At 33.8% G+C, this 19,671-nt stretch overlaps 2 protein-coding genes across 5 annotated transcripts; one reads left to right on the top strand and one right to left on the bottom strand.

The window, feature by feature from the left end:
• On the top strand, nt 1–3,998 carry LOC111909929 (uncharacterized). Its single transcript, XM_023905714.3, has 18 exons — nt 1–153; nt 236–413; nt 687–849; nt 946–1,082; nt 1,155–1,258; nt 1,336–1,431; nt 1,522–1,615; nt 1,780–1,900; nt 1,989–2,185; nt 2,283–2,374; nt 2,482–2,537; nt 2,618–2,707; nt 2,788–2,887; nt 2,984–3,088; nt 3,162–3,234; nt 3,308–3,471; nt 3,587–3,629; nt 3,761–3,998. Exons 1-18 carry the CDS (start codon nt 151–153, stop codon nt 3,817–3,819), a joined length of 1,875 nt encoding a protein of 624 aa, XP_023761482.1. The 5' UTR covers nt 1–150; the 3' UTR covers nt 3,820–3,998.
• A 4,017-nt stretch (nt 3,999–8,015) lies between these two features.
• On the bottom strand, nt 8,016–15,860 carry LOC111909928 (uncharacterized). Of its 4 annotated transcripts, none has more exons than XM_023905710.3 (16): nt 15,552–15,860; nt 14,078–14,606; nt 13,894–13,982; nt 13,708–13,806; nt 12,856–13,477; nt 12,242–12,767; nt 10,616–12,096; nt 10,429–10,528; nt 10,210–10,330; nt 9,734–10,126; nt 9,567–9,662; nt 9,322–9,474; nt 9,067–9,243; nt 8,874–8,987; nt 8,605–8,787; nt 8,016–8,482 (listed from the first exon to the last, which is right to left on the bottom strand). In XM_023905710.3, exons 1-16 carry the CDS (start codon nt 15,669–15,671, stop codon nt 8,303–8,305), a joined length of 4,983 nt encoding a protein of 1,660 aa, XP_023761478.1. In that variant the 5' UTR covers nt 15,672–15,860; the 3' UTR covers nt 8,016–8,302. The 4 variants fall into 4 exon arrangements, with proteins under 4 accessions (XP_023761478.1, XP_042756783.1, XP_023761479.1 ...); XM_042900849.2 differs by having other exon boundaries at nt 9,737–10,126; XM_023905711.3 differs by having other exon boundaries at nt 12,242–12,764.
• Nucleotides 15,861–19,671: the final 3,811 nt, after the last annotated feature.

Below are 19,671 nucleotides of genomic sequence, written 5' to 3'. Positions count from 1 at the left end.
GTCGGGAACAAGGTGACGGCGTCGTATCGACTATCGAGTGTAAGAAACTAAGAAAGACCTCCGTCTCCCTGGAAGCCTCTGCTCTCCCGCAACAGGAAAGCTTGCTCTTCAGTCTTCACCGACAAAAATATCCCACCTTCGGTTCCAACCATGGTTAGTAAGATCAACTCTCTCATAACCCTAAACTTTTCGCAATATTTACACATTAAAAGCTTAATGATTATTGGGTTTGCAGGAAAATCAAGGTCCCTCACTTGATGACTGCTTGAAGCTGTTAAAGGGAGAGAGAGACGAACAACGCCTCGCAGGTCTCCTTCTCGCCACCAAGTTCTGCAAGAACGATGATGTCGACTCCATTTTAAGGGTTTACAATGCCCTCGGCAACACATTCTTGGACCGCCTTCTCCGAACCGGTACTCAATCGACTCAATTTATTTTTCCATCTTCTTTAGCCGTTGCTATTATATAGTTGGATGAATCTCCAATAAACGTCAAAGCCCAATGTTATCACAAAGTTCAATTTTACACATCTTAGAGTTGAAATTGAAACGTCTAAACATAAACACCACTAGATTATATATGTTTCAACTCTAAGATATGTAAAATTGATCAATATCTATTTTCTTGTTAAGAAAAAGGTGCCAAATGACGATATTGACCCTATGATCTTTTTGTCTCCCTGGTAGGGATGGGGAAAGGAAGCACAAGCAAGAGTCGCCAAGATAACCAAGATGCTTATCTACAACTATCTGTCACAATTTTAGCTGCATTCTGTAGGGTTTCTAATATTGCTTCTTCAGATGATATGGTGAAGAAGATTCCACTCATACTGGAAGTTCTTTCTAAAGAGTGAGGATTCTTATAATATGCCTAGATTGATTCTTTTAGCTTTAATCATGCATCATTAGGCAAAGGATTTCACATGTTTATTGTCTGAAATTACAGATTAGGAGCATCACTTGTTGAAGAATGCTTTGAATTTTTATACTTAGTGTCAGCAGCCCACACAGATGGTTCTAGAATCCTCTATGAGTCTGGAGGCATGACTGTGTTAGCTTCTCAGATGCCTAATTTACCAGATGGTATATGATTTACTAAATAATGTCATTAACATTTCAATTTTTTTGGCATTAACATTCATAAAACCTGTGTAGGTTCTCATACAATGGAGCTAGCAATGAAACTCCTTCAGTTGACCACAAGTAAACTTTCCCTTGACACAATTACAAAGGAGTACTGTTCAGAATTGTCATCAGTGGTAAGCTCATATCATATGGAGCTCTTCATATATGCCACATCATCAATGGAGCTCATAAGCAATGTTTCTTGTTGCAGGTCATAGTGTTAGCAAAACAGTTTGCTTTATTGCATAATGCCCTAAAGTTTGAGGCACTTCATCTTCTATCAATGATCCTCTCCTCAATATATGCTGTATGTATGCTTTTTTCAACATGATTTCACTAGGTTTTTAAACTTAGTATTAGATTATAAAGTAAGTAACTGGTTTCTTGATACTATCAGGCACCTGTGCATGAAACTCTACGTGCAATGAGCAACTTGACTTGGTCAACTTATTTACGTGTTGGTGTTGTAGCAGTTTTGCAAAATCGTGTTGGTGAGTTGAAGTTTTTATGTGTTTGATATAAGTTATAGAAACAGACTTCCATTGATTTGTTTGTTAATTGTTATAGAATCCTACTTCCATTTCTTCCCATTAAGTCTATAAAGTCAAATATAAACAAACAGCATCTGATTGAATTGAATTTGATATTCATTCAGCACCTGATCAAAGGCTTGAGGCTCTTATTTTGGCTGAATCTGTGATGTGTATTGCTGGTGAAAGGTGGCTTATTGGGCAAACAAACTCACCTGACACACAGGATCCAATTCCAGCTGACAGGTAAGCAATCCATCATGATGTTATAATTTATATTTCTTGCCAGGTCAGCGAGTGGTTTTCCTAATCTTGGATTTTGAACATTGTCCAGGTGTACATTGCTTGTTTTAGAGTCATCTAGAGTGGAAATTGCTGTTCTTCTGAATGATTTAGCATATTTGAAATATGAAAAGATTAAAGACTCATTAGATGCTGAATCGGTTCTTTTAAAGCAGAGAAATCTTGGCATTGCGTTTTCATTAGTGGAGAAGACGATCAAATTGATATCAAGTGTTGCTGAAGATGAAGGTATGCATTTACTTAACTATCCCTGATTGTTTATATCATTCAAGAGGTTATTTTACAGTATAGATTTTGATTCCTTGTATCCATTTTTCATGTATAGGTAATATCATCAGTGACACGATGTTCACAAAGATCATAACTGGACTTAATGAGACTGTTGGTTTGATACTGGAGTATCTTCGAGATGCCAAGGTATAGTTATTTTATTAATTAATTAAGCTACTACATTTAATAAAGTTTTTTAATCTAGAACAGATTACTTTGATATATTCAATATTCATGATTGAAATATTTTTCAGGATCATGGACAACATAAAGGGAATGATCTTCTTGCTTCTGTGAGAATAGTTGGGAGGTATTTTATAATTAGTGGTATTTAATTAACCCGAACTCACATTTATCCAATTTAAAATTTATAAAACATATTTGTTGTAGTTACCTTGCAGAGACTCCAGGTGCATGCAATGACAAAGTGAAGGAGCTTTTAGGGTATATGGTTTTAGTTGAAGGTGAAGATGAACAAAGGTCTGTCTCTTTTTTATTTGTCATTTATTACTAAGTTGAAAAATTAATTGTAAACTAAATGTCATAATGTTTGTTTATAGCTCCTTCTCTTCAGTTTGCTTCTTGCTTCCGATGCTGTGCCAGATAACAATGGAGATTGATGGATGTCGGTTAATAGCCTCTTCTGGAGCATATAAAGCAGTAAGTTATTACTATTTTTTTTTTAAATAATGTTCCTCAATTTGTATAACGAATGGAAATAAAAGTAAATAAATGAGTTGATTTTTTAATTTGAAGGTGGTAGAGTGTCTGATTAGGTTGGTTGAGGAAGATGGTGGGACAGTTGAGGAGAATGGTCCCATTTTCTTGGCATGTGATACCATCTTAAATCTTCTTTTGAAGGTATGTTATATTGATTATTTATTATCATTATATGTAACATTCTAATTTTTAAAATTTTTCTTTTTGGTATTAGAGAGAAGAGATTGGGGTCCACATGGATGATTCTTATTTTATCAGGCTATTGGGGGTGCTGTCATCATGGGCAGGTATAAAATATAATGTAACATTTTATTTATTTTGGGAATTTTGATGTTAATTTTAATTTGTGGTTTTTGTCAGAGGATGCTGTCGACTTGTCTAGTACCATGATGGCTGCAAGCATCTGCTCTCTGATATTAGATTCAACATCTGAAGCAGTTCTCGAATGCCATCCACATTTTACGCGTAATAATCTAACAAGTGTATGCCACCTCATCAGGAAAAGTATGACATCATATGGTAAAGTAAGTTATCGAAAAGCTCATTCAGATTGAGGATTATTCTTTATTTAAGTAAGGTACATTAGTATTTGATGAAACGTTAACTTAATCGGTGATTGGTATTTGTATTTTCCTTCAGGATAGTGAAGCCGAGGCGGATCTTGTTCAAATAGTTGTCTCGGGTATGTATTTCAATTTGTTATTTGTTATTTTAATGTTATGTAAAAAAATAGTTGTATGTATTTCTGTTAACAGGTTTCCTTAGAAAAAGGTGAAGGTTATTTATTTATTTTATTTTTTTTCCATTATATAGGATACTCAAGGTGGGTTGATAGGTATCCTCGTGTCAAAGCAGCTGTTGAGGGAAGGTAATAGGAAAAAAAAAGGGAAAAGTTATCTTGGACAAACCAGACTTTCAAGAGATTATTAGAGTTCTGGTTGTTGTCCATTGTACACTTTTTGATGTAAAATATATTTTTTATGGTAATTTATACAAATTTAGGAACACGGACAAAAAAAAAAAAAAACAAATTCAAGAATGGTTTTCTTTATGTTTAATTCTGTGGAATGTTGGTTATTTTAGTGTCACCAGCCATTTAGTTTAATTAGAATCAACAATAGTGCCGATGGAGATATAATCTATGATCTAACACAAGGTAGGTGGTGCGAAATAGCACACTTGTATATTAGGACTTGGAAAATCCAACACTAGTGTTAATCCAATGGAGATTTAGTCTATGTGTATAGTGTCACATATATGTACATAATTTGCTAATCTTGGAACCCGGAAAACCTTGAACAATCATATACTTCAGTTTGTACTCAATTTGGACAATCCCATGTTTTCAAGTACATGTTTTTTGTTTTGTGGTTAAAACATAGTGTCCACAGGGAAGACGGAGTCATTGTGGTTTCGCTGGCTGGTACTGGGGTACCGCTGGGAAACAATTCCTTCAATTTGGGTTGAGCGGGTTCGGTGGTTTCAATGTGTTAAATTGGGTTGGTGAACTATTATTTTGTTTTTTTGTGAATGAATGTGAAAAACTTTTCAGAAGCACAAGAGATTCCCTATACCATTAACTTCAATTCAATTAAATGTCACTATCACTTTGACTATATACACTTTTGACTATATTCATCGATTCTTTTTATTTATATATTTATTTATTGTTTTAGAAATTTATAAATATATAATACATATTTCATTCCTTTGTAGTGTTTCTATTCTAGAAAATTTTATATTTCATTCGATTCCTTTAGTTACATTCAATGGATTCCCGAGTTAAAGCTAAACAAATCGGTTCTAGCCAAAAACGTAAATCCACACAAGGCGCTTCAAGTCAAGGTATTCTATTTTTTTCTCAAGATTTTCAAAATCCAAACTATCAACAATACTAAAACTACCAACAACAATATTTCCCGATGCGACAATCTAACAACATATTTAGGTTTCTAGAGGAAAATCAAAGTTATAATCCATAGAATCATTTTTCTCAAAAGGTTCCAGAAACATAATTTCAATCTTCTCAACCCGAGAATTTCCAATTTCGTGATACTCAGAATGAAGAATCTGATAGTTCTAGTGACGACCTGACTCCCCCGAAAGAAACGAAGAAGAAACCAGCGAGGAGTTGTAACCCGTTGTTGAGAAAAAAACACAACTATACACACCGCCAGAAGCGAAAGAACCGGGTGGAATGCGAAGAGTTGGCTTTGACTAGGGCATATGTCGATGTTTCTAAAGATAAACAATGCGGAAATCAACAAATGTTCGATGCATTTTGGGAGAAGGTTCTAGAGCATTTTAATGTTCAAATGGGAGGTTTGGATCAGTCACGACACCAAGTAAACTCAAAATGGAAATACCTCTAAAAGAAATGTAATGCTTTCAACGACATCTATAACCGTAAGATGAACAGTATGGCTAGTGGGAGATCTGAGGCTGATGTTTTACAATCTTCACTAAGTGAGTATCGGAGGACTATTAACCAGAAAGGTTTTCCTCATCAACAAGTTTGGGAGTGGTTGAAAGACAACGTGAAATGGGCATTTGTTACAAAAGCGGGTGAAGACTCCCTACCTCCTTTAAAACGAACCAAAACATCTTCATCCAACGCCTACACACCATCATCTGATCCACAATATCCTCCTAGATTCTCCCCCCAACAATAACAGTCATTTAGTGTCGAAGACTCACCGCCTCATAGAAAAAGAAAAGGAAAGAAAGCGACATCGACAACATCAATAGAAAATGAAATGTTTGATCTCGTCAAACAAATTGCCGACATCAAGACTGCAACTGAAACAGAGGCGGAATAGAAACAACGGTACCAGGAACAAAAATTGCGCATTCTCGAAGCTAATTAAGAACGAAAAGCTCAACTGTTGGATCGGGAGATAGAGAACCAAGATATGAAGTATTTTCTCCGACCGCATGATCATTTGACTGGAGGTATTTTGCGCATCGTGCTTGAAAGGAAATGACAAATTGCAACTAAGTATGGTTGGGACTTGGAGAACCCGTGAAGTTCAAAATGTCGACATCATTTGACTGGAGAATCTTTCTCTTTATTATTATGTTTTTTATTTTAATTTTAATTTTAATTAAAATTTTCTCTTTATTTAGATTCTCTATATGTGTCCTTGTTTCATTATATATATATATATATATATATATATATATATATATATATATATATATATATATATATATATATATATGTATGTATGTATGTTTGTTTCATTTTCTCTCTATCTTTTCTCTTTTGTTAAAATGAGTCCAAACATTCAGAAAATAGTAATGGAAGTTAACGATGATAGTTCATCATCTAAGGATGAACTTATCAACGATAATTTGTTACTTGTATTGTCTCGTACTGCACAAATTCTTCTTCAGAATAATGCTAGTTCAAGCAACATTCAAAGGAGAAACACAATCCATAGAGATTGTTTAGAGGTTAAACGACTGCTGACCCGACATTATTTTTCAGATGATTCAACCTATGGTTACGTGCAATTCCGCAGAAGGTTTCATATGAGCAAAGGTTTGTTTATGTGACTTGTTGGTGACCTGGAGACGAATTATCCTTATTTTCAAACAACATGGGATGCAACAAATCAAAGAAGTTTTAGTGCACTACAAAAATGCACATCGGCAATACATCAATAAGCGAAGGGTTATAACCCAGACTCGTTAGATGAGTATCTGAATATGTAAGAAAGAACTTCTCGTGAAGCTCTTGAAATTTTTTGCTACAGTGTTGTCTAAATGTATAAGGCTGAATATTTACGCCGTCCGACATCCACTGATATTCAACTTTTGTATGAAACACATGAAGCTAGACATAGATTCCCTAGAATGTTTGGTAGCATTGACCGCACACATCGGAATTAGAGGAATTTTCTAACGGAATTGAGAGGCCCATACATGAGTGGTGACCATCAGTATCCATCAATGATACTAGAAGCGGTGACGCCACAAGATTTATGATTTTGACATGCATTCTATGGTGTAGCCGGTTCTAACAATGATTTAAACGTCCTCTACCAATCACCATTGTTTGATGAGAAATATCATGGAACAGGACCCGAATATTCATTTTATCTGAATGATGAACACTACAAACATGATTACTATCTTGCGGATGGAATATCTTCATCACGGACTGTATTTGTGAAGACATATCCATATCTAGTAACCGACAAAAAGATACGGTTCAAGGCGGCACAAGAATCAGCAAAAAAGAGCGTAGAACGTGCTTTTGGGGTCCTTAAAGGACGTTGGGACATATTAAAAATGTCTGCACGAGCTATAACGGTGAAGAAAACAAAAAATATAATGTACGCTTGTATTATACTACACAATATGATATTGAAAGATGAGGGTGCTGCAATATTTCCTGTGTATCAGCCCGACCTCCCCACCAACGAAGTTGATGACCAAAAAATAATACATGAATTGCGTAATGCTGAAACCCACCACCAACTTCGATCCGATCTTACTAATCACATTGAACATGTATACACAACTTTAGATAATAACTAGTTAATTTCAATTGTCGTTTTAGGATTTAAATTATGTTGTCTTTTTTTTAAGTGTATTTTTTTTAATTATCGTGTGTTATTTGTGGCAGTAAGTTGAGTGGATTGGGAGAGAATGACTCCATTGAATATCTTGAAATTCAAGCATATAGAAGAAATATCAATATGGGGAGTCAACTTTTATGCGATCATGAAAAATCTTTGACTATCTAACCCCCTATTTGTATCATGGAATGTACATAATTGTAGCCCTAGAGTACAACAAAGTAAGTCTGCTTAGGAAAGGAATACCTGGAGGTTGGATACTAACACATTCTATTTTCAGAATGGCAGGAATTTGTAAAGTTATAATTGAACATCCATAACAAATCCTTGAAAACTAGGAATGAAGTTGCAATTGAAAAACATGTAAAGAGACTATTCCAGTTAACAAACACTTCCTTGGGGGTTTGCAACAAATCACATGATAGGTTGTATTAAAATTTGTCATTTATTGGACTGAAACCGAAGTCAATATAGGATAAAAATTGCAATAACATGAAACGATTTGAAATTCAAACCAAAAAACAGCAAGGTACACTGCAGGCATTGGTTATATACATAAAAAATTAAAAAGAGAGATTCTGGTTTTCTCTTTCCTACAAGTACAACATGAAGATCCTCAAAGGTTGTCAATCCTACTACAAATGTAACAACAAAAGAGCAGCCACCAAAAACTGTACATACACAGACTACATTTGACTGGGGCGGGCCCGGCACAAGAATGAGAAATTTGTACAAATGGCACAACAATAACAATAATATACTATTCCTTTCAGTTGAGATAACGCCTGCAGTTATTTGAATTGCAAGAGCACAAAATTTTTTTAGCTTCATCTTCATTGTTAAAATGATAATCATATGTTATCTCTTCTCCTGGATATATATCCCTCTCTGCAAAGAACACTACCTTCTTTTCACCCCGCACCGTTATCACTTTCGCCACACAATTTGGCTGCACACACACACACACACACCCCTCATCATATTTATTTATTTATTATAACATCCTACTTTCATTTCTTTCTATTACAGCATTCTACTTTGTAATATGATATCTATTTTATATATTTATACCTGGCAGGAATGGTTTACAAAGCGAGCAATCCCCCCTTTACGGGTTGCATCGATTATATGTTCTTTATCAATCCTGAAAAAGTAGCAAGCACTTTTATATTGCAGCTGTTTTCCAGATTCATACTCTCTTTCTCTTCTGTCAGCCACACGTAGCCCCACTATCTCACCAACATACTCAACAACCTATTCATTCAGATATAAAATAAATCCAAATGCGTTACCAGTTTTTGTAATATTAGTAACTTTTAATGAATATAAATCATACATACCATTTCGCTCTGTGAAATGAACATTGATGTGTAAAGACCAAGAGCATGGATACCAGATTTGTATACGACCAAATGCTTCCAACCCTTTGACTGTTTATATCGACCATATTCTTTCTACAATAATAATAAACACACACTATGTAATATGTATAAACTTTTAGAGGCTATTAATGATTTAATGAAAGCAACATACCCGGGGATCAGACTCTACAACCTCTTGAACTGCTTGTGTTGCTCTTTGAATCTGTTTTTTTAATGAAAGTTGTTGATTCATATGATTCCATGCATCTACCTGTTCTTGCCCAACCACACATCTAGCCTTCTCTTTACTATCATGCCTAAACCCTTCTCGTTTACGTCCTTTATAACCCTAATCCAGATCAACAAACCATAACCAATTCAATTTAATTCACATCATCATTCATTATACCATTCTACTTTCACCCACCTCAGTTCGAGCACATGTTTCATTTCCATCACCTCTCACAAACTCTATGCTCTCAGAATTTGTCTTGTACTTGTTTGCTGCATGAACTTCACATCTCCCATAGAAACCAACCTTCTCGTTGTCCGCTCCTTCAACCTCACTTTGCAGTAAACCCTATTTCCAAAAAAAAAAAAAAAATCAATTATATTGGCACAACATTACTAATTTACTATATATATAAATGAGGTTCAAATTTTAGATCTCACCTTTTGATGGGCACACCAGGGATGGAAGTCAACCACACAGTCAACAACTCTGCACCTTATGCAACAACCACCACCACGTTTACACATTGAACAAACCTGGAAGTAAAATACACATTCAGATATATATGAAAATAGTTATCAAAATAATATATATATTTTTTAATTACCACATTGTCATTTCCTTGGGGATGGGAAGCACCAGATACATCAAAAGTGCTCATGGTGTCAACATTTGGGCATCGTGTGCCAGGTGTCCAAAGCCCACAAACCATATGTACCCATTGCTTAACAGAAGAGTCAAAAACCCCTGCTGTTACACTATTCAGTAGCATTGAGGAGGGCATAATTGGTTTTTTCTGAGATTCTGGAATCACATTCACATTGACATTCCATGCATTCAGAAGAGTTTTCACAATGTTGGTGGTATGGATAGCTCGAGTCATGACTCCACCTTCATAACCACATAGAACACATACCATATTATTGACATTCTCCCTGCATGGTCTGCAACACCAATAACTTTTGGGAACTTTTGAGACCCCATAACAAGCCTGATGCACCTGCATAATACCATATAATTAGTTCTCAAAATCTTGAAAAGTAATATTTTTTTTATTAACTTATCGAGGAAAGATATAAGTACTTTAATCAAGCATCGGTTGCACTCCAACAAGCTATTGATTTCATCATTGTTTAGACCTCCACAAACGTTGCAGAATTTATTCACATCTGGAGTTGACTTGTGTGTTGGCTCCTCATGGGATCTAAACCAAAAGCCATAATCTTGTTACATACTCCATAGACACCAATACTATTACTCATTCATCAAACACTCAACATCGAAATATAAAGATATAATTACATGTACATATTGTCTACTCCATGGAGATTATTACTGTTGTCACACTTCAAGTTATCTTGAGGTACAGAAGCTATGTCCTTTGAGATTGTAGCATCCTTTCCTGTCGATTAGAGGAATAGAGAGCATAAGAATAAGTTTATATTTGGTAAAGATAATATGACTTTAGATAAAAATAAATTACATATACCATTTGTAATTAACTCATATATGCTGCGTTTGCGAACCTCCTTAACTTTCCTCCTTGTTTTGGTGCTCAAATCACTGTCTGGAATACCATGGCTTCTTTCATTTATACTCTCCTTTTCCTTCTTCAACACGTATGATGTATCAGTGTCTTTTGAGGTTTCCATAGAATCTTCATCACTGACTACTGCAGCTCCTTGACCTATGTTGTATTTATCCTCCTTGAAACTAGAAATTCTCCCTGATCGCCTGTAGCCTTCTCTAATTCTAGATTTCTTCAACACCTTTTCTGGTGATTTCTTTATAATTTTGTTTCCAGGAGGGTGGTTGCATCTTTTGGAAGTTTTAAGAATCTTTCCAAGAGAAAAAATCTTAGCTGGTTTAGATGTGTCACCATTTGAGATAAGACCATACCTCCCACATACTACTGGCCTGATAATTCTTTTACAAGGCTTTCTTTTTGCAAAATCAAAATCCAACCTTGTCTTCTTTCCTTCACGACTTTCAAGGCAATCATCATAAATCCTTTTTGGCTTCTTACATGGAAGAAGCTCCTCTGTACTTTTATGTACATCTTCCAGAGATTGGGAGGACTGCCCAGAACTTCCAGTAGAAAGTGAAGAAACAGGTGAAGCAGGAAAAGATGTGCCAAGAATTTTGAATTTCGTTTCTCTTTTTCTCTTTCCAGCTTCAAAATCTTTCTCAAATGTCTTCATTGAACTGGTGCTTTCATGCATAGAGAGGCCATTATGTACTTTCTTCACTCTTAAAGAGTCTATGACCCTAAGCTCATCAATGAGACTACGAGTTCCATTTTTCAAACTGATTTTACAAGCAGAATCATCAAAACCAGTGTTGCCACCACTGTCAAGTGCATCATCATCATCATCATCAGAGCTCTTTTGAATCCCTGAACCTTCATCTACAGCAAAGTTCTTTGCACAACCAGTGTTGTGTGCATCATCAGTACATGAATCTCCATTGCTGATTTTCACAGATGCTTGTGTAAGAGCAGGGGTAGAACATTTGGATGATATATTAGACATAACCTGCTCCTTCATGCAATCACCCTTCTGAAGAGGTTGATCAGCTACACCAGAAGTTTGGTCATTTACCTCGATCCTGTCCTCTAAAAACTTTGCCTTCTGGTCTTTACATGGCACATGGCACCTTCCTGACATTTTACTTGGAACATCTTTCCATTGAAAAGCATTAAATTCAACTTTCTTTAAGTTTGGCTTCATCGTTTCCCCAATTTTACCTGAAGGGTTTAAGTTAGAAGCAGATAGTATAGAAGTTCCGATTTGTGATGGTTCTCCAAAAGCACTGATAGAATTTCTTCCTTGAAGTTGAAGATTGGAATTTTCAATCATGGTGTTTCTTTGTATGCAACAGCTGCACTTGTCTGGAACATATGCACATGGTGTACCCTGACAGCAGTTTCCATGCCCAGATGATGAACGGATATTTTCACTTATACCAATCCTGAAATCATTTCATTTCATAAAAAATGATGATTGCAGATAGGTAAAAGAAATCATGAAGTACAAATCTAACCAATGAAGAAAGACAAAGGAAATGATAGATATTGAATTGCTATTTCTAGATAAGTCTGCAGTCATGTAAGTACCTTGGCATTGAAGGCCCAGTTTGATCAGGATTGCAAAGATGGTTGCTATTATGCACTCCAGTGTCTCTGTCTCTTATTTGAAATGATGAAATCACAGCTGATTTATCAGCAGTCCATGAAGTAGTTCCATAATGAACAGATTTCATTGCATGTTCAGGAAGATTATATTTACTTGCTTGTTTGTATCCATCTCTTCCAGTTAATTTTGATGGAAGAGTCATTGAACTCATTAAATTTCTATTTAAAGAGTTACCTGGTACAATTTGGTCCTTCCCAAATCCATAGGAAGATGAAACATCACCATGGTTCATATATTTCAAACTTTTTTGCCTCGATAAAGGTGTATGTGGATTCATTACTCTAGTAGCCTCTTGCTCAGGTTGAAGAGTCATTCTTGTGCTAAAGGCTCCAAACCCGAGATTTGAAAACTTCATCCGATTTTGTCCTTCAGTTAAACTGGATTTAGCTGCTTGAGCAGCACAATCAACAACTTGCTTGCTTTCTTCAGTAATTCTGTTACTCCCTGCTACACAATATAAAAAAAGTATTGTTCATAGTACTCCATGAAATAGAACAGCAGGGCAAAATAGGAAATAAGTTTAAACAAAACACACCATTATAAAGTTTTGGCTGAGAGGAAACTAGCTCCAAGGGATGGCTAACTCTGCTAACATGGGAAGCATGAAAACCAGGTGCATTTGATTGTTGAGATGGCTGTCCTAGTCTTAACTCAATATTTGAAGAAACTGTAGCTTTTACAGGTTTATCCACATCTCTTAAACTGTTGAATTTATCAGAATCTTTACCAAGGCTTCTTTTATTTTGGGAGGTGAATGAATTTTTGGTCTTATAGATTGGATCAATGTATGTTGGACTGGATTGAAATGCATTATCTAGGCCATCTGCAAACTTTGACATTGACAAACAACCGGACACAAGCTGCTCCATAATCTTGTTAGCTGCCCCACTCTGTACATTGCTCTGAGATGTTTTGGTGAAGCCATCATGATTATCATGGGTGTCCCTCTGAACTTCATGACATAGTATCTCATTAACCAAATTCTGGGTTGAATGATGTTTATCTGGGAATACCATGTTGTTCAATGGTCTAGGTGATTTGGAGAGATCAGAAGTTCTTGACATGTTGGGTGCCCTCTCACTCTTCTTTAACAATTCAGGAGCTGCAGAGAATCCTTGAGGCCAGTGCCATCCATGGGGGTCTTCAGGTATCCTAATCTAAAGCACCATAAAAACATCACCAACCAGAGTTCTTGGTGCTTCAATAACATGCCAATAACAAATACAATGTTTAATGATAGCAATAAAAGTAAAAATTTACACCAATACATGCATGCAAATCAAGTATTCAATGCTACAAATATGAAAAAATGAAGGATCGTATAAAATTTCAAAGGAAACAGTCAGCCAGATCACAAAACACAGATAGAATTCTGAGGACAGCTTACCCCAAATTTACTGAAGTAGACCTTTCGCCACTGAGCTATGGTCTCACCACTGTCTGTATGGACAGCATCTCCAGGATTAACATCTTGCAAACCTGAATGCTGCAGTCAGAAGCAATCATAAATTTTTCATCTTTATATGATTCAAGGAGGATGGAATCCACAAAAAAAAAAATCCTCATAGATTACCTCTGAAAACTTGGAGATTGACATACGAATGCCATGGCATGAGCAAACAACTCCTAGGAGTCCGCTACTACTGAGAAACAGATCACCACCTTTCAATACGTAAAAACCCAAGGTTAGAGCTTTATCACCACAACCTACAACAACTGTCCACTATTCAAGCAACAATAATGGCATGAACACTCACTTGCATACAGACAAAACACACGTGGTAAACCACAAGTTGGTGGAGCTTTCAGAGAAGAAAAGCCATTCAATTGTTCAATGCCATGAGATGTGTGATAATTAGCTACCTTTGCAGGCTCTAAGTTTGGATCACTTGCTTTTCTAACCTGCACCATATCATGCAAACAAGCAGTGTTTCCACCATCACTTGCTAAAGCTCTGACTGGAATAACTGGAGAGGCATCAACTTTGGACTTCAGGTAGCGGTTATCAAATGAAGGTTCACATTCTGTGGGACCAACAATAGAGCTGCTATTGTGGACTTGAACTTTACTTGATTTTGAGCTCAATACATGTTGAGAATCATATTTGGAGAAAGATGCAGGTGGTCCAGAAAGGAGGGTAAAAAATGAAGAGCCCATCACTGAGAGGCTTGAGTTGTATAAATTGATATTGGTAGCTTGGAACAAGGGATCAGCCATCGTTTTACGGGTTGATGAACATGGTTCTTGAACAATATGTGGATAATAGTAATGACTTGGATTCATCATCTACAACAAATATGAAGTTATTCAAGCTTGTATGTCAACATGAAACTGGTTACTGGCCAACTACATTAGACTTCATAACAGATAGTAACAGTTTTAAAATTGTTTATGTTATATTTCAATAAATTTACATATAAAAAGTATTAGGTTTGACAGGAAAAGATTGTAGCTTTTCTTGTACAGATCATGTTACATCATTCGCACAAGCTGTATCTTTTTTATGTAAACACCCTTGCTTTAAAATATGTCCAGGTCTTATAGTACACTAGATTCATGTAAATGTTCATGCAATGTCTACTGTACAGAATATAGCCTCAATAAATCAAATAGTCTGTTGGCTCTGTTCAGATACAATTGTATGCCCTAGAAAATATTCTACCCTCCATCTCAAATTCAATACAAATGAAGCTGCTGATCAAACTGTAAACAACAAAGCACTTTTAAGTTCAATAAGTCTTGCTACTTAACTTATGAGTCCAAAAAAACATTTATCAGTCGACGAAACCCATTAAATGAAGAAACAGGAATGGTATAAATAAGTAGAACCATGTCGTTTCATGGTGCAAATAGTTTACAAGATATCAGTTCACTTTGTCAATAGTCCTTGTAAAGGCTGTGTTTAAGTAAATTTCTGAAATTTGTTGATTTATGTGCATAACAAAGGAATAACACATTTGATTTACACTACACACATTCGCTTTAGGATAAGTTAACTAGATTTTGGGGAAAATTATGGGGAAGATATTGGAAAAGGAAATCGTGCAGAATTATGACAAACTTCACTTTGAACAATGGAATTGACAAACAGAAAATTAAATGCGGCACACGAGCTGTACGACATATGCAACTTTCAGTCGTTAGAAGTACCACATAAAAACAAGCGACCATGATCGCCAGCAACTTTAAAAACACAAAAGAAAAAAAAAAAGTAAAGGCGACTTAGATTACCGAATTCCTAGAAGAATCATGTGACTGAACTTGAGAGACCGGAGACGGAGCCACCACAGCAGGGTCCGCTGATGATTGGCACGTCGAACCACATTTGGTCGGCTGCCACTGATTATCCATTCTGTAGTAGCTCCAAACCAGCTCAAATCATCGAAGACGATAATTGTACACTAGCCAACATTTAAAACATGAAGAAATTTCATAGCAGGCGCTTTTTTGTTCACACACAGTAGCAATGGCGAGTGTGTGTGAAATGATGAAAAAAGGGGGAAGAAGACAAGTGTTGGTAGGAGTTCGAGAAGAGGGGCTGACCTAAGACCGGTCCCTTGACCCATATAATACTACGGAGCAGTATCCACCGTTGATTTATCATCAGATGGTTTCTAGCCGTTGATTGTGAACAACAGCTAGGACTGATAATGTGTGGGATCAACTGTAGCACGGAACACAGGTGGGCTCCAGTGGTCGATTGATAACAAAAGTTTTTGACTTTCTGCAATTTTGACTATTTAATGTCAAAATGGTTTGGTTACGTGTTTTTATAGCAACGACTAAAGTTATAACATACATTAAAATAAAACAGATCACATGAATCTTCTTAGATCATTTTTATTTATTAGCAATCTTAGGGTTATTTTAATTTAATCAAATTCAGACTCTTTATATCATAAGTAAAATCACATAATTTATTTTATGGTCTCTAATATGCTTCTTATCAGATTAAATAAAAATAAAAGATTGAGTCTTACTCAATCATAACTACAAACAATCTTTTGTATATAATGTCTCAATAAATTAAGCATGACACAAGTTTGGTTAAAGTCAAGAAACATGATTATAAAATGATTAACTTGGAAGGTGTTGTTAAGAAAAAAAAATGTGATATTATGTTTAATGGTTGAAAAACATAAAGTTCGTATAAAATAAAATACTTTGTCTAGAAAAGGTAAATGCCATAATCAATATTTAAAAAAATAAATCAGAATTACGGAGTATAAATTCTTACGTTTAAGAATAATAATATAAAACTTGATGTGCTGGTTAAGGCCATACAAATATATGACACGGTTGTCGACTTGCTTGCCTTTATGTTATAAATTGAGTTGTTGGAAATGTCAATATAATTATTATTTAATTATTTTAAAAAATAACAGAGATAACATTAATTATTAATTACAAACTAATATATAGATTTCTTAGTGATATGCCAAACAATGGATACTGCAAATGAAAATAGAAAATAAAAATATAGTTTATTTTTGTAGTAAAAGAAAGTAAAAAAATCAAACTTTAATACAACAAATTATGTGACACCCTAAACTTATTTGATTATTTTTAAAAGGCGATGCTTATATTAAAAGTCTAATAAGATGCTTGAAAAAAAATTAAGAAAAAAAAATAACAAGAAGCAAATCAAAACTTGTTTGATTTGAACTTTAAAAAGAACTTTGTATTTGAATAAAAGAAAAACATGATACCAAAATTAAATTTGGAAATTCCTAACTCGTGTACAAACGAATGTTTCTAAAGTTCAAATCATATTTTTCTTAAACATAAATTAAATGTAAATATATAATCTAATACAGCGTAACAAATTGTGCATCAGTATCATTTAAATCTTCTAAAATTAAATCGTATTTTTTTCTGAAATCTTTAAAATACATGCAATGAAAGTAAAATATAAATCGCATAAAACAATTTTTGAGGTCAATGATCGAAAAATCATGATGCAAAGGAACAATAACTTATAAAGTTGATATCTTTTATCTCTTTTCAAAAAAAATCAATCATCTCTACAGCCATGATGAACTTGAGACCTTGAGACCAACAATAACAAATCACCAACCATTTAGATACTATAGTTGTAAAGGAAAACATATGGAAGAAGTTTTTACTATTAATAACATGTGTCAATCCTTCTCTAAATACGACACATGAAATGTTCCAAGTAATACATTTTGCCTTTTATTTTAGGAAATTATCAGAAAAGTCTCAATATTTTCGAAAAAGTTTCACTTTAGTTTCAAAAAAAACTGAACATAAAAATACCGATTATTTCATTTTGGCTCAAGTTCACAAAAAAAATTCTTTTTTCTTTTAATAGGAAATGACATATTATTATGTAAAATGAAATAATCGAGACTTTTCTATTCAATTTTTTTTAGACTAAAGTGAAAGCTTCTCCAAAAATATTGAGACTTTTCTGACAATTTTCCTTTCATATTTTCTTATTACTAAGAGGTTTTTCATGACTTCGTGTGATGTTCTATTTTGAATTCTCGAATATGATTTCTATGTACATGTTCCGAGCAATACATTTTGCCCGTCATTTTTCTCATGACTAAGATTCTTTTCCTGGCTTCGTGCTCTGCATTTGATTTTTTATATGATTTTTAGGTTTTAAGGTTTAAATAGAACACACTAATGTATCAAAGTTACATGGTGGGATCCAATCATAATAAAATCCTAGAATCTTGTGTCCTAAGATCTTCGATAGATCTTACTTCAAGATCGATCTCATTGATCAAAATTGAAATTGGATGTTGGGGTTTTGAGATCATGTAATTCTAATATTAAGACTAGATCTTAACAACACTGTTTTTAACTTTCATTTATGCATTTGTCAATTTTTGATTATTTCACATAATATATTAAATATTAAAAATATTATTCTAAAAGTTTAAAATATTTTACAATAGATTCATAACAAATGATAACTTTGAGAGGAGTTTATTAACTACTGCATATCTTATTTACATTTAATCAGGACAATAACAAGTGATGAACTTAATTTGTCTTTTTAATTGAATATTATACATAATAGAGAATGCATGTAAACAGTGGCGGAGCTTGAATTATTGATTAGGAGAGGAATAGGGGTTATTGGCTAAATTTTATATTTTTAGGCCTAATATTTATAAAGTTTAATAATTATTTATATTTCTAACCAAAAAAAAAATAAGAGGGGGGAAAAGTGGACACAACCCCTTCATGCCCCTAGAAAAACTCATTCGGTGCATGTAAAATTAGAAGTGAAGGTAAACATATCTTGACTAAAAATATAAATAATTGAGTAAAGTAAATTATACTAAACTTAGATCATTAGAGCAAAGCATTAACTAAAAAGATAAAATATATTTGGTAAATTCTTTAAGGGTATGATTAGTATAGTGAAATGGAACGGCAAAATAATGGAATTAACAACGTAATGGAATAAGTAAGGTAATAAAATAGATCATTACATATCATTGTCATGTTTGGTTGACTTGAAAGAATAAAATAAGCTATTCAAATATGTTATTTATTTATTTTTACTTTTTTGAACCGGCAAATATAAATATATAATCTACTTCTAAACTAACATCTAATTTCATTTATATCCACAAGGGGGCTTAAACCATTGACCTTAAAGAGAGAGACTATCACCTGATACTATTGGGTTAGAAGTCCTTTAGTTCAAAAATATTGTTTTTATCAATAAATATAAATCTAAGTTGTGTAAAATTGATAAATAAATGAAAAAAATTATATTATTTTATTATAGTAAACTTTAATTAAAAAAGATACATAGTTAAATAAATTGTATGTAAACATATTTTATTTGGTTCAAAATACATGTTATATGCTTTACGAGTAGTTTAAAAAGAATTATATATGATCTAAACAATTTATAAAATAAAACCTTGTATGTAATGAAATCTTGAAATTTAATTACAAATAAATTATTTTTATTTTTAAAAAAATAGAAAACAATAATTGAAGTATTATTTTTTTTAAAAGATAAAGAATTATATATGATCTGAAAAATTTATAAAATAAAACCTTAGATGTAATGAAATCTTGAAATTTAACTATAAATAGATTATTTTTATTTTTAAAAAAATAAAAAATAATAATTAAAGTATTAATTTCTTTTTAAAAGATTAATACTATTGTAAACTATATGAACTAAAATAATTTATAATTATAAATATATATCATTCCATTCCCGGATGTAATGAAAAAAAAAATCTCCTTCATAGAATGAGAATGAACCCAGAATTTGCATTTTGTAAGAAATGCTCTATTCCATTCCTTATGGCAACCACACAATATTTTCTACATTCCTCCGTAATTCACA

The sequence above is a fragment of the Lactuca sativa genome, chromosome 1, assembly GCF_002870075.4.
Source record: "Lactuca sativa cultivar Salinas chromosome 1, Lsat_Salinas_v11, whole genome shotgun sequence".
Taxonomy (NCBI): Eukaryota; Viridiplantae; Streptophyta; class Magnoliopsida; order Asterales; family Asteraceae; genus Lactuca; species Lactuca sativa.
Note: the sequence above shows the minus strand (reverse complement) of the source record. Positions and strands in the feature narration are given on the sequence as shown.

Excerpts from the sequence above, each read along its gene's own strand:
- LOC111909928 (XM_023905710.3), bottom strand. The coding sequence starts at position 15,671 with ATGGATAATCAGTGGCAGCCGACCAAATGTGGTTCGACGTGCCAATCA. Across the intron at positions 13,983-14,077 it reads TGTGTTTTGTCTGTATGCAA|GTGGTGATCTGTTTCTCAGT; the intron begins GTGAGTGTTCAT and ends ACGTATTGAAAG. Across the intron at positions 9,663-9,733 it reads CCCAAGGAAATGACAATGTG|GTTTGTTCAATGTGTAAACG; the intron begins GTAATTAAAAAA and ends TTTTACTTCCAG.
- LOC111909929 (XM_023905714.3), top strand. Across the intron at positions 850-945 it reads CTGGAAGTTCTTTCTAAAGA|ATTAGGAGCATCACTTGTTG; the intron begins GTGAGGATTCTT and ends CTGAAATTACAG. Across the intron at positions 2,375-2,481 it reads AGTATCTTCGAGATGCCAAG|GATCATGGACAACATAAAGG; the intron begins GTATAGTTATTT and ends AATATTTTTCAG.